General features: G+C 31.3%; 1 protein-coding gene across 1 annotated transcript; it reads right to left on the bottom strand.

Moving 5' to 3' along the window:
• Positions 1-10338: 10338 nt before the first annotated feature.
• LOC130936842 (calcium-transporting ATPase 12, plasma membrane-type-like) lies at positions 10339-13993 on the bottom strand. Its single transcript, XM_057867004.1, has one exon. It carries the CDS (start codon positions 13875-13877, stop codon positions 10797-10799), a length of 3081 nt encoding a protein of 1026 aa, XP_057722987.1. The 5' UTR covers positions 13878-13993; the 3' UTR covers positions 10339-10796.

The following is a 13993-nucleotide window of genomic DNA, read 5'->3' on the forward strand; positions in this document are numbered from 1 at the left end:
AAACAAATATTTTAAAATGCATAGAAATTCTAAACACAAGCGCCCCCCACCCCTCTCTCTCCCTGTCTTTATTCCTTTTCAGTTATTCCGGAACTCAATAATTGTAGGTCCTGTGACCTTCTATTCCGAAACAGAATTTTTGGGAACAAACGATTTTTCAACGTAATAATAATAATATTATTGTTATTATTGTTGTATTTATAATTTAAAAAACTATTTTCTCTATGTAAGTATATATAGTGTATTACTCTTTTAGTACAAAATAAAATGAATTTGATGAAAATTTTATACAAGAGATAAAGTAATGTTTGAGATTTTTTTTATTATTTCTCAAAATTTAACCACCAGATCTAAGGTTAAGTTAAGGTTATATAAGTTTTTCTTCGTGGTTGAGATTCTATAATAGAGTTTAATTTTGATACAAAGTGTTTTATATTATACAATTATATTTGTTTTTTGGATGACTATTCATGTAGTTAATATAAAAAGTAGTTTTTTTTACTGGTATAGTATTACTTAATTGAATGTACATATAAAATTATTTTATTTTGGCAGTGTCGAAATCAAATTGTTTATAATAAAATAAAAAAATATTTTGATAAATAAAGGGGATACAGAAACCCTAAGATGGAAAGGATCCCCGGGCCCGGAGGAGCTACTTTATCTGTATAAGTATAAACATGTTGTTCAGAAATTATTTATAGTAGAGATAGGGATAGCCATATATAGGTGGGTTAGGGTTAAGAGACAAGTGGTCATTATTATTATTATTATGTATCCTTTTTAGGTTTGCTAAGACTAATATGAGCATTTCAAGTTTTGAATTTCTCTTCTCATCATCTTGCTTTGTGTATATTACTCATCACCACTCTATTCTTTTTCTCTGCATACATACAAATTAAAGAACGAAGAAGCGATGTCCACAAAGGAAGAAGTGAAGCTGTCAGCATGATCTACCTTGCTTAATTAATTAATTGCTTTAATTTGTTTAGCTAATATAATTAATTAAGTGGTAATTAATAAGCGATTAGATCATGCTGTGACAGCCTCACTCTTTCCTATTTGGGGACCTAATTCCATTCCTTTTTGATCTTCCAGGTTTTTAATTACTTCCTTCTCTCTTAACTATCTTCTTTTGCTTAATTTAATTTGCTTATTAGGGTTCCTAGCTACCGAGGATGGAAAATCAGAAACTCCCCATACTAATTTAACTTATTAATTATTCCTAACACATGTTCGTACTTTCGATGCTTCTTCGTTCTTCCTTCTCTATCGAACAACATATATATATATAGCAGCAACAGTAATATGAAGCAGTAATTAAATTAAAGTAAAGCTCTCTAAGGATTGAATGCTTGATTTTGTTCTTTAAAATACTAGTACTACTGTTACTTTATCATATATATCCGTCTTCTTTTCATTATTAAAAATATGATAATGCTAAAAAAATACAAAAAAATAAGTTAAAATTAATAAATAATAAATAAGATAAATTTTAACTGTTTTGACTAATTTTTTGTGTTATTAAATATTTCGTAAAAATATTTGTTATTAAAATAATGTGTAATAAAATGATATATATTCTTTCAAGTGTGTATTTTTCAATGTAATTAATTTAACAAATATGTTACGTATATAGTCATATACATAAAAATTTAGTTACTAAATTAATTAAGATTATATTATGTGCACACTAAAATCAGCTACTAAATCAGTTATATATATATATATAGTAAATCTTTAGTGTGTATGTAATATTCTTTCTAATTTAAAACATATTGAATATCAATATCAATAAGATGCAATGTATGTAATGTTTACGGTCTAATTGCTTTTCCTTTTTGGAATGATAAACGCTGTCTTTATTATTATATTTGGAACTATAGATTGTTCATATATATATATATATAACAGAAATGTTTAGAAAATAATAAAAAACAATCTAAATTAGTCCAAAGTTATTTTATTTTATTTTATTTAAAATAATTATATAATATTAGATATAATAAGTATGTAATTTTAAGTATATAAAATTATAAATATTAAATTAAATAAAATAACTTTAAATTATTATTTCTTTAATATTATTATTATTTTCCAAACATTGATATATTATTGGTAAAGCAGCGAGCAAAAGGAGTGTCAAACAGAAAGCATGGATCAATCCACTACTGAATTTCCTCAATAATATAATCCACATAACTCACTTAGAAAATCTTCAAAACAATTGACGTGCTACTGTTGTGAGGATAATAATAATAATAATTTATTAACCAGTGTCCTAATAATGATATTTATTAAGATGTAATAATATAGATTATTGTAGATTTCACCATCTAGTGCTTTACTTTTAGGGTTGCAAGTTATTATTACCCAAAGCACCGTAAAATGAAGTAGCAAAAGTTTCTTCCGAAAAGGTGCCCCTTCATTCGTTGAATCAAATCATTTTTAAGATGTATAGCACCAACAACATTTTTTAAAACAATAATGCTAAGGAACGAAAAGCATATCAGTCAAAATGTCTTTAGTCCTGTGAAAAATTGGATTTTGATTTGTGCTTTGTGATTAGGGGTGACAACACTATCCGAATTTGCAGATATCCACTCTGCCCCTATTCGTTCAGGGCGGGTAATTATCCGCACCCGCACCGGAGCGGATTTTAGCGGAGCGGATTCTTGGGCGGGGCGGGATCGGGTTTAGGTTAAACCCGCCTCTACGGCTCTACCCGTCCCGGTATATATGATAGATATATAAATATATATATTTTTAATATATAATATATGTAATATATATAAAATAATTAATAAAATGATTAATAATATTGTATCATATTTAAATTTTTTCTTTAATTTATGTTATGAATGTAAATAATGGTTGTATAATTTTTAAAATTTTATTTTTTTTTTTGGATTTAATAATTATTGGGGCGGGTAGGGGCGGGACGGATACCCGCAGAGACGGGTTAGGGTTTAACATTTTACTACCCGCGGGTAGAAGCGGGGTGAGTTCAATGCGGGTTTTTGTTGAGTGGGGCGGAATCAGATAGAACAAAAACCCGCCTCTACCCGCCTCATTACCATTCCTATTCGTGATCCCAGAAACAATTTTTAAACATATTATTCAAAAAGTGATTCTAATTAAATGATTTTGTTTACTTGATCACCTCTTGATTCCATATACTTTTCCTTTTTCATAACTATCAATATATTCATCCTCTTCAACAAGTAGGACACATAATATAATAATTTACTTGTTGATAACAATTATTAATTTTTATTGAAACATTTGAAAATGATTGTTTTTCTCAAGTTCCAAACAAAGATTTTACAATTTAACTAAAGTTTAAGTTTTTGGTAAATGATTTTATGGTATGATAATAAAATATTTATGACTAAAAATTAAAGATCTAGAGTTAGATTAGAAACATTTGAGTAATATGAACAATATAGTCTCTTAAGATTTAAAACATTCTTATTTTTAAATAATCACAACTCACCTCAATCATTTGTACGTGTTTTCCCCAAATTGAACTTTTGGTGGTTCACATTTATTTTATTAGGCATGGGGAATTAATTACTATATATAAAATTATATCTTATTCAATTCTTTCTTCCAAAGTAATAATCGTGAAAAGCAAAAAAAAAAAAAAAAGTTAGGTCCATTTCCGTGAGGCTTCGTTATAACATGTATATTGTGTTTTCTATATACAACTTTATGTAGTGCCCAATGAGAATAAAAAGAAACAAAAATGATTATGCATACATGTCTATGTCATCATTTAAAAAATAAATGGAACTCGAGTAGTGACTGGATATCGATCACTTAAACTAAATAAATTTCTCTTTTAAAAACTAAAAGAAATAGTATTTCTTTTTTTTCATTATTATTTTTTCAGAAGTTAGCAACAAATTTGCTTATCCAGTTGCTGAATCTAGTGATTAGGTGAAGCCGTTGAATTTAAAATTACTTCATAAAATTTATTTCTATGAACTTAAAAAAAATGAAAAACACTTTTAGAATATGTTTGGTTGGGAGTAAAAATGAATTGAAATTTTTTCTTGATGCATGACCATTCATTTTATTTTAAAATAAAAATTGTTATTAATTAAAGTTTTTGAAAAAAAGTGATTTTATAACATAATAACAAAATTTTTATAATTGAAAGCTCTAAAGTTCGAGCTTTATTTTTTTCAAAAAAAAAGAAAAAATAGCATAAGCTAAAAAAAGATTCATGCAAAAATTTAAGTAAATTAAAAAAAATTGTTTAAAGAAGTGCGTTAAAAATATAATTATTTATATATATATATTTTTTATCAACTTAAATTTTTAAAATAATTAGTATTTATGTACCGACTCATAATTTAGTCTAGTACAAAATAAATAAAATCCAATCAATAGGTATAGTCAGACCGATATTTACCAAATTTCACAGAGGTCCATATAGTGATATGAATTTGGTCCTATTTATTTAAATAAGTAATCAACTCCTGCTATCTCTTTTATAGAAGGTCTCGACAACTTTTCTAACAAAAGAGAACAGTTATCCACCACTAAAGGTGGAATTACTTTAAAAGGTTGTTCTACTATAAATACACTGATACTCTCAAGTTTATTTCGAACCCAGTCAACTAAAAATCTACCTAAAACTCTTGTTAATTTAAGTATTAGACTCCAGTAACACCCTATCTCCTCACGAAAAACTCGGACAACGACATCTAAACAGTAGCAAAAATTGAACGTTGTTCAAAAAGAATCACCTCAACACTAGCAAAATCTGAACGCTGCCCAAAAAAAGTCTAAACCTTACGTTCAAGTTCAAATCCATCTATTTTAGGTAACCCTCATAACAACTAGTATAATGATATTTTCATCCTTTATCAAAATTAAAATAAAATAAAAATATTGAATAGTATAGCATTGTTACCCTAATGAAGGCAACAGTTTGGGAACTTTTTCCATGGAATATAGTGTTTTCCACTTTGTGTGATACCGTTAATTGAGATGACTCTGCGTGTGCATCTATTGGTTCCATTTTGCCAACAGACCAAAGAGATGGAAACAACACAAAAGAAACAGAATGTCAAAATCATATAACAAACTTTATCACAACAACAATAATATTACCAAGTTTGGTTTCCTTTCACCTTCCTTTTCTTTTCTTATTTCTATATACCTCTTCGTTTTCTGGATCAGACATGTTTGGGCGCCATTATTTTGTTAAAAAAAGATCTTTTTTCAATGAAAAAAGATCTTTTTTTATTTTCTAACGTGTTTGGCAAACTTCTAGTAGTAAAAGTAAAAGCACTAGTAAAATAAAAAAAAGATCTTTTTTGAGAAGCTGTAATTTACATCTTTTTTTAAAAGATCTTTTTTCCTTAAAAAAAAGATGTTTTTCATGTAATAAATAAACAAAAAAGTACTTTTATATTGTTATACCCAAACATAATTGATAGATAAGAAGACCTTTTTACATGAGATATCCAAACATAAAATTACTTTTACTTCTCTATAAGATCTTTTAAAAAAAGATAACTCGAAAAAAGATCTTCTAAAAAAAGTTCACCCAAACAAGCCCTATACCCCTTATGCTTTTCTTTTAATAAGTGGAAACAATAGACACTAGCCATGTATTTTTTTGTTATACCAAGAATAAGGATTTCATGTAACTCGTTTAAAACTCAAAAAAAAAAAAAAAAAAAGACGCACGCATTTAATACATATATATAAAATTTAATTTTTAGTTTTAAAAAAAATGTAACCGAAATTTTTTGTAACATATTTATTAAATGTTTATATATAATTAAAAATACGGTAATATTAGAGAGATAAAAATAAATAAGAACTTATTTTAACGAATACTAAATAAAACAAATTATAATTGGTTTTCGCTCATTTTTATTGGTTACCAAATATTTTCATTAGATACAAAAATTACCAATTGATCTCAAAACAAAGATAATAAGACATTCTCAGGGAAATTATACTTATAAAAAAAAAGTAAAAAACACAAAGATAATGTAATTAACCGCTAATTAAAACAATGGTAGAGATAAAGAAGGAAAGGAACTCACATGACTTTGGTTGATTTTTATTATTGTTTTTGGCCTTCCCAACATGAGTATTATATGGTTGGATTAATAATTTGTTTTGTGTTGAATTGATAGGAAGCCATGCAGTATACAATGGTCCCCCATAAGCTTAGTGGTTGTTACTTTCACTTTGGTTGATGTATACTCTAAGAGAGGAACTTAGAACTACTCAAACCCTTTTCATGAATCGGTGGAGAGCATCATAATATTATTCAAATTGTCTTACTTTGGACCACTGCCATATGTCCTCTTCGGATACCACTCTAATTAATTATTTCCTTCATTAATAATATTTCTCAATAACTCTCTAATCAGCTTTAATTATAAAGAGACATGCTTTTAGTTTAACCCTTTGAGTTCACATCTCACTCTATTTATATCCCTTTGCTCTACAACTCTTGACCTCGCATGCCTAATCATAATTCATCCAAATACCACTCTCTCTCTCTCTTTCTTTCTTTCTCTTCCTACCTCCCTCTCTTTCATACATAACATGTTCTTGGCCAATATTTATAATTTATATTCGTATGTCACTATATAATTCATCGTGCACCAATAACAGTTGAAGCTGCCAGCATGATCTAAATTTTCCTTGTGTTAAGTCAAGGAAAGATCGGATCATGTGACAGCTTCACCTGTATATGGGATCACGAAAGAAATGTATGTGTATGATGATTTTCTGGTTTACTTTCATAATAGCAGTGTGCCGCTTCTGCATCTGATTTACATACATGTACATCAGAAAATGTCTCACTTTCCTTCTCATGTATATATATATGCTCATTTGCAAATCTATGTTAATTAAAAGAAAAAACCGGCTTTTTTTTTTCAAAGAATATCAAGTAGTATATATATTTTCGAAAATAAAATATCTATTCTCTAGTAATAATATTAGAAAAATAAAAAAATTCAAAATTTATTTTATTTAATATTTAATAATTAATAAATATTAAATAAAATAAATTTTGACTATTTTTTATTAATTTTTTTTATTATCAAATATTTCGACTCTATGTAGTTTAGTTTTATGTGGAGTATATAGAGTCAAATCAACAATTGTCATTTTCTTCTTTGCTCATTATTAATATCTTATCTACTGGGACACATGCATTGCTTGAGGGGAAATAAATTAAATTAAGTTAAATTAAGTCGATAATTAGTGATTCATTATCCAATAATAAATAATTTATGTAGAGAGTGCAACAACGTAACATATAGATCTCTGAATTATTATGCTTTATTGGGTGTGTAATTATATATGTATGTTGGGGAATCTTATTGATAACATAGAGTATAAGATATCACTGTTAGGGTTTTGAATGACAGAATCTCTTCCAAATTTGGTTGGTGCTTTTGAGATATCTCTCATCTTGAATTAATCCACGCCTTAATTAAGGACCTCTCTTTATATTCCATTTAATTAGAGCAGTCATCACAACATTTCTCATTGTTTTGTTATCTTATTAGAATTGTGTTATAATAATATAATATAATATAATATAATATAATATTAAGTATTGGGTTTGATGAATAGCAATAATAAATTAATCTTCAGCATGCATAAAGGAACATAAAGTGAAACAAAAAACATATGACACTTACTCTAACATGTTGGATCAAGTTTATACAAAGAGTTTCCGAAAAGCAATAATAATAGAAGACAACTACTTATAATATCAAAAAAAAAAAAGAAAGAAAAAAGAAAGAAGACTACTTATATGCATATATTAACACATGATATCTCTGAAATACATCGAGTTTATTCACTAAAATATTAGGACTTAATTAACGGTCTATAGTCTAGGTGTTTCAAATAAAATAAAATTAATTGAGATTAATTAATTAATTAAACAATAATTCAAATAGGAATCGATCTAGTGGCCGATCAAGAATTTGGATATTGTTCATAAAAATTCTAAATTTAAAGTTTGTTATTATTATTAGTGCATTAAAGAGGGAAAAAAGTGTCACAATAATTATTTTAGAGGGACGGTGACTAGCTCTCTTTTTAAAGAACATTTTTTAATTTCGGATAAGGGAATAATGGACGTAGGGGTGGCAATGGGTACGGTAGGTAGGGTTTAGATCTAACCCTAATCCTGCTTGCAAGTTGAGATTTTTATATAAACTCGACCCTATTCTACCTGTGGGTTGAGAATATCTCAACCCTAACCCTACCGTTCTTAATCCGTGGGTACCCGACCCTACCTGCAGGTTATAGAAAAGATACACTATTATTATATAACTTGATGATGATAATTTAAAATAGAACTGACTTTTATGTAAAAAATAAAATATTAAATTATCAATTAATGATTTTTTTTAGTGACTAAGGATCTTTTGCATTTAGTGAGAGGTCTTTGGTTCAACATCCACTTAAAACATATTTTTATATAAGTATATAACATATACATATATAGAATGCGGGTTGGTCGGATAGGGTTGAGGCTCAACCCGCACCCTACCCTACCCGCACGAGAATTCTATCCGCACTCTACTCTACCCGCTGTGAATCGGATTAGCAACTCTGTTCGATCGGGTGGAGTCAGGTTGAGTACCCGCGAACAGGATACATATTGCCACCCCTAAATGGACGACTTATTTAAGTGTCAAAAGAGGAGAAACTACTATATATGATTTATTTGTTTAGCTATAGTACTTATGTGTATAAAAAAAAACAATCGTAAAATTAATTATTATATATTTGTATATAAATACATTTTATTTTATATATTTTTAATGTATATTTTATATTTTAATAAATATTTTATACAAATAGTAGTTGATTTAATAACTAAATTTTAAGTATGTATGTAATATATATAATTTATAATTTTTAGTTTTTGTTTGTAGTTTACTTCTATGTAACTTAGTATGTTGGTCCCTTTATTTTGTCAGGGTATATTTCTATTCATTTATTTATTTAAAAAAAGAAAGTTAAGAGTTAAGGCCATATTGCCTTTTGTACACTTGAAATTAAATGAAGTCCTATAATATTATATTATATTATATCTTAAGAGGTAAGGCTCAAAATTAGCATTTGATAGGTAGTGTCCTATTGACTATTGTGGCCATAATTATTAAACAAGATGTAAAAATTGATATACTTTTCGTTTATGTCTTTTTATATTTGTGTGTATGTTTATCTGGCTCCTTACAATAGCCAAACACATCCTTATATGGTAGAGGACACAATGAAGTCATGGAGAGTTTGAAGTAGCTTCAAGTAAGATGGAAATTCACGCTGCTAGTTGAGAATTTAAATGATCAGACAATTTCACTTCTTATGTAATTAAGTTTGTACACCTTTTTTTTTTTTTACACGTGTAGCTTCAATTTAAAAAGAAAAAAGAAAAAGATAAGTGTAATACAATGCACTTGGTCATTTTGTAGATAGATGCCCCAAAATGCAAATAAGTCAGGCTGCTTAATTAAACAACACTTTACGTGTATTTGAATATAAACATCTTTTTAGTTGTTATTTCTTTCTTTCTTCCTTTTTTCTTTTAGAAGAAGATAAGTGTCATTGGCAGATGAAATGTATATCTCATCAAAATTAGTATATCTCATTTTTTTATGAAAAAAATTAATATAATTTTTATATAAAAATGAAAGACATGAACTAATATCTTTATGAATAATGATATATAGTTCAAACATAAATATTTACTATGTTAAGTGATTCAGTGAAATTTGTTAAAATATCATATCATAGTGAGTAAAGTTCAACACCGGCTTTCGCACTGTTAATTACTTGAGAGTTGAGCTAATAGAATTTTCAAAAAGATTAAAGAAAACAAAACAAAAGGGAATTTCGTGATAATTCCCATCACGTTGAGTTGTTGACTTTTCACGTAGAAAACCATTGAAACTTTCTTTGCCGTCTGCACCTAAGAAACCATATTTTTATTATTATAACTAAAGCAAATAAATTAAACAAAGTGCCATTAGCTGAATCATATCGATGAAGACTCTGCTTCGTTCTTTTCTCGTTGGTCCACGCTGGATACTCCCAAAATCAATTTATATTTCTGCATAACATACAAGCATATGAGTGATTAGTGGAGGGACAAAACATTTAAACAAAGCTTTCATCAAATATATTGCCAGAAATATATACAAACCTCATTTATTTACGTGTTGTTAATGTTGGGATTGGTTGTGACATCGCATCACCCTTAACGCGTTTTAGCTGTTGTTTCAATCTCGGTCAATGTGTTTAAATAGTTTAATCTAAAAATGTACCAAATTTTCACGATAATAAATGTAGTACATTTTAATCAAGATATAAGTTTTTGAAGAATAATACAAACATCATCATTGTATAAAACTATAAATTTTAAAAAACTAACTGGTACATGAAGTCATTATTAGCGTTAGATTTGTCATTTCAATCCTAGTTCCCACCCCCTAAATTTAACTTATTTCCAACTTGCCATAAAGTGGGTGGTGTGTGTGCTATGAGAAATCCTAAAATTCCAGGTATTTTGGAAGACTAACTATATAATATTGAGGTACTTTCTATCCACAAAAAGAGAGAATTACTTATGGATAGAAGGAGTATAAGACATATAGAAATTCAAGATCCTCTTATGATTTAAACATAAAGGATATTGAATTTCAATATGTAGTATACCTCAACATGGATTATGGATATATAGTTAGTTTCCAAGATGCTTTGGAATTTAAGATTCCTCATTCTGAAGACTAAAAAGACCGCTTAATCTTGAAACTGAAAAATGGCTTATCTGAAACAGGAATGAACTTTACAAACCAAGCCAGTGGCCATGAAAAAGCTGCAAATAAAACACAATATCCCCATTGAATCCATGTTAGTCTCTCTGTATCAGCAAACTTCCTCAGGAATTCCACCATTGCAATTTGAAGAACAATTGTAATCCCAACAATTCCAAGGAACAAGTGGTTTTTGTGAATGCCTCTGAACACATTTTGTTTCTCCATACTCCTAGAGTTGAACTCGTTGAAAACTTGGCACAGAACAAAAGTATTGAAAATTAGTGTGTTCTTTACCTTCTCATCTACATTGAATATTGCTTTCCCTTTGAATTGGAAAACCAATAAGACTGCAATCTGATACAAAGCTTGAGGTAAAAGGTTTCTCCACATAATGTTAGTGATAAGCGGCTCGGTTCGCCCCACCGGCCGTTTCTCCATTAACTCCTTTGTAGGCCGTTCCGTGGCCAAGGCCAGAGCACCTAGAGTATCCATAATGAGATTAACCCATAGAAGTTGAACTGTTGTTAAGGGAACATCACCAGCAGAAACTGCAGCTATAAAATTTATCACAAGTGCTGCAACATTCACTGTTAGTTGAAATTGGATAAATTTCTGTATATTGTTATATACACATCTTCCCCACCTTAAAACCGTTGCAACAGAATTGAAGTTGTCATCCAAGATAACAATGTCAGAACTTTCCTTGGCAACTTCAGTGCCTTGGATTCCCATAGAAAGTCCAATATCAGCTTCTTTTAGCGCAGGCGCATCGTTGGTGCCATCTCCTGTGACTGCAACTACATGGCCTTTCTTTCTTAAACATTGCACCATCAAATGTTTGTCCAAAGGAGAAGATCTCGCCATCACTCGAATATCATCTACTTTCTCCATTCTCTCTTCCTCCGTGTAGTTCCGAAATTCCTCACCTTCAACCACTTGTCCCTTGGCTACATCATCACTAAGGTCTAGTATTCCACATTCTGTTGCTATTGCCTTTGCCGTGAATAAGTTATCTCCGGTGATCATCTTGATATCAACACCTGCATACTTGCAAGTTTCCACAGCCTTCTTGACTTCCGGCCGGCATGGATCCTTAAGGCCGACGATTCCTAGCAATGTCAAGCCATCTTCTCTTAGTACCTTATCATCGCTGTAGTCGACTTCAATGTGAGCAAAAGCAATGCATCTTAGGCTACTAGCTGCCATTCCCTGAATTATTTTCTCAATTTCATCCCGTTCTTTTTCACCAAGGGACTTCTCTGTGCCATTACAATCAATGTAGTTAGAACACATTGCAAGTATCATCTCAGCAGCACCTTTCCAATGTACATGTACTGTATTGTCACTCTTCTTCCTTACTGCTACCCCGCTTCGTTTCTTCTCCGAGTTAAACGTTTCAACATGGATGATCTCATGTTTCTGCTTTAGTCCATCCATGTCCATGCTTAAATCTGACACAGCCCACAAGAGAATAGCTTTCTCTGTAGGGCTACCAGAGATCTCAGGCCCGGAATCCGGCAAAGGCTTATATACACTGCCAGTTGTATTGAGGCCTATTCCCTGGTGGAACAATTCCACAACTCTCTTGGCCATTGCATTGGAATAATTCTCAATGATGTTTTCAAGGCCTAACCAGAACTTGTTCACTCTCATCTCATTGAGAGTCAGAGTCCCAGTTTTATCAGTGCATATAACCGTTGCCGACCCCATAGTTTCGCAAGCAGAGAGTTTCCTCACCATAGCCTGATCTGCCATCATTCTCTTCATGGAATAAGCCAAAGTGAGAGTGACAGCCAATGGCAATCCTTCTGGGATCGCCACGACCACAATGGTGACTGCAACCGCAATTATCTTCACAACAGCATTGAACACATCACTCAAATCAGTACTACCTTTCTTGAACTCTGTATAACCGTCTTCACTGCTGGTGTTTCCAGTGAAATACCGAATAAGCATTACAACAAACACAAGGAGTGCAACTGAGAGGCCTACTTTTCCTATCGATGTAGTCAAGCTATCGAGACGCGCCTGCAACGGCGTCCTCTCCTCCGTGTCACCTCTTGATACCGTGCTCATCAACTGTCCCCACGCCGTGTTAGTTCCGACGGACGTCACCATCATTGTTGCATAACCGTCGACCACTTTGGCGCCGGACAACAAGAAAGGACTATTTAACGGCTCAATTTCGACATGATCACTCTCCCCTGTCATGCTTGATTCATCAACATGAAGAGCATGACCAGATATGAACAATCCATCAGCGGGAACTTGATCCCCAATCTTGAGTGAAACGATATCTCCCACAAGAACGTCGAAAATCGAAATCTGTTGCGGCCTTCCATTCCTCACAACATCGACCTTGATGTCACTGCTAATCTTGGACAGCTTGTGAAACTGCCTCTCCTGCCTCAAGTTGCTGACTGAGCTTACAACAACCACCAACAACACCGCCACGAATATGCTTCCACCTTCATACCAACCTTCCCCTGCACCGTGCTGTTTGATTCCAAAGCCGAGAGAAAGGCCGGCGCAAACAAGAAGGATGATTATTGTGGTGTCATTGAAGGCTTCAAGAACAAAGTGGAGGAGTCCTTTTGGCGGCGGACGAGGGTAAGTGTTGGAGCCAAAGATATCGCGACGCTTGGCAATTTCTTCTTCTTTGTCGTCAATTCCCTTCGATGGAACAGTTCCAATGACATAAGCTACAGCCTCCACGCCTCCAAAGGAAGCAAGAGAGTCCAAGCTTTTGTCCTTAACCATGTTAACAAGCTTGGATTTATCAGCATCATGAGGAACAGCCAGCAAGGAATTGTTGCAGTGAACTAGAGGCTCTATTATATCATCACGAAGAAGGAATTGATTGTGATTTCTTTTGGAGACGATCTCTTTCGCAAGGGACACAAAGACTCTTCCGGAATAGATTTTGGTATAAGCGAAACGCCAGCGCTGTTTTGGTGAGGTTAATGGGGGAGAAGTGAGTCTGGTAAAGGTGTTGGCGAGGTCAACGATGAGTGGAGTAGCATTTAGATTATGGCTGCTGGAGCTCGACATGGTTATAGTTATGGTTATGGTTACGGTTATGGAATGTGACAGCAGAATTAGAAATAAAAAAAGGATAAAAAGTTATAACTAACACTGCTATGAAAGAACTTCATTCTGAACATGAG

Source organism: Arachis stenosperma, chromosome 6 (genome assembly GCF_014773155.1).
Source record: "Arachis stenosperma cultivar V10309 chromosome 6, arast.V10309.gnm1.PFL2, whole genome shotgun sequence".
Taxonomy (NCBI): Eukaryota; Viridiplantae; Streptophyta; class Magnoliopsida; order Fabales; family Fabaceae; genus Arachis; species Arachis stenosperma.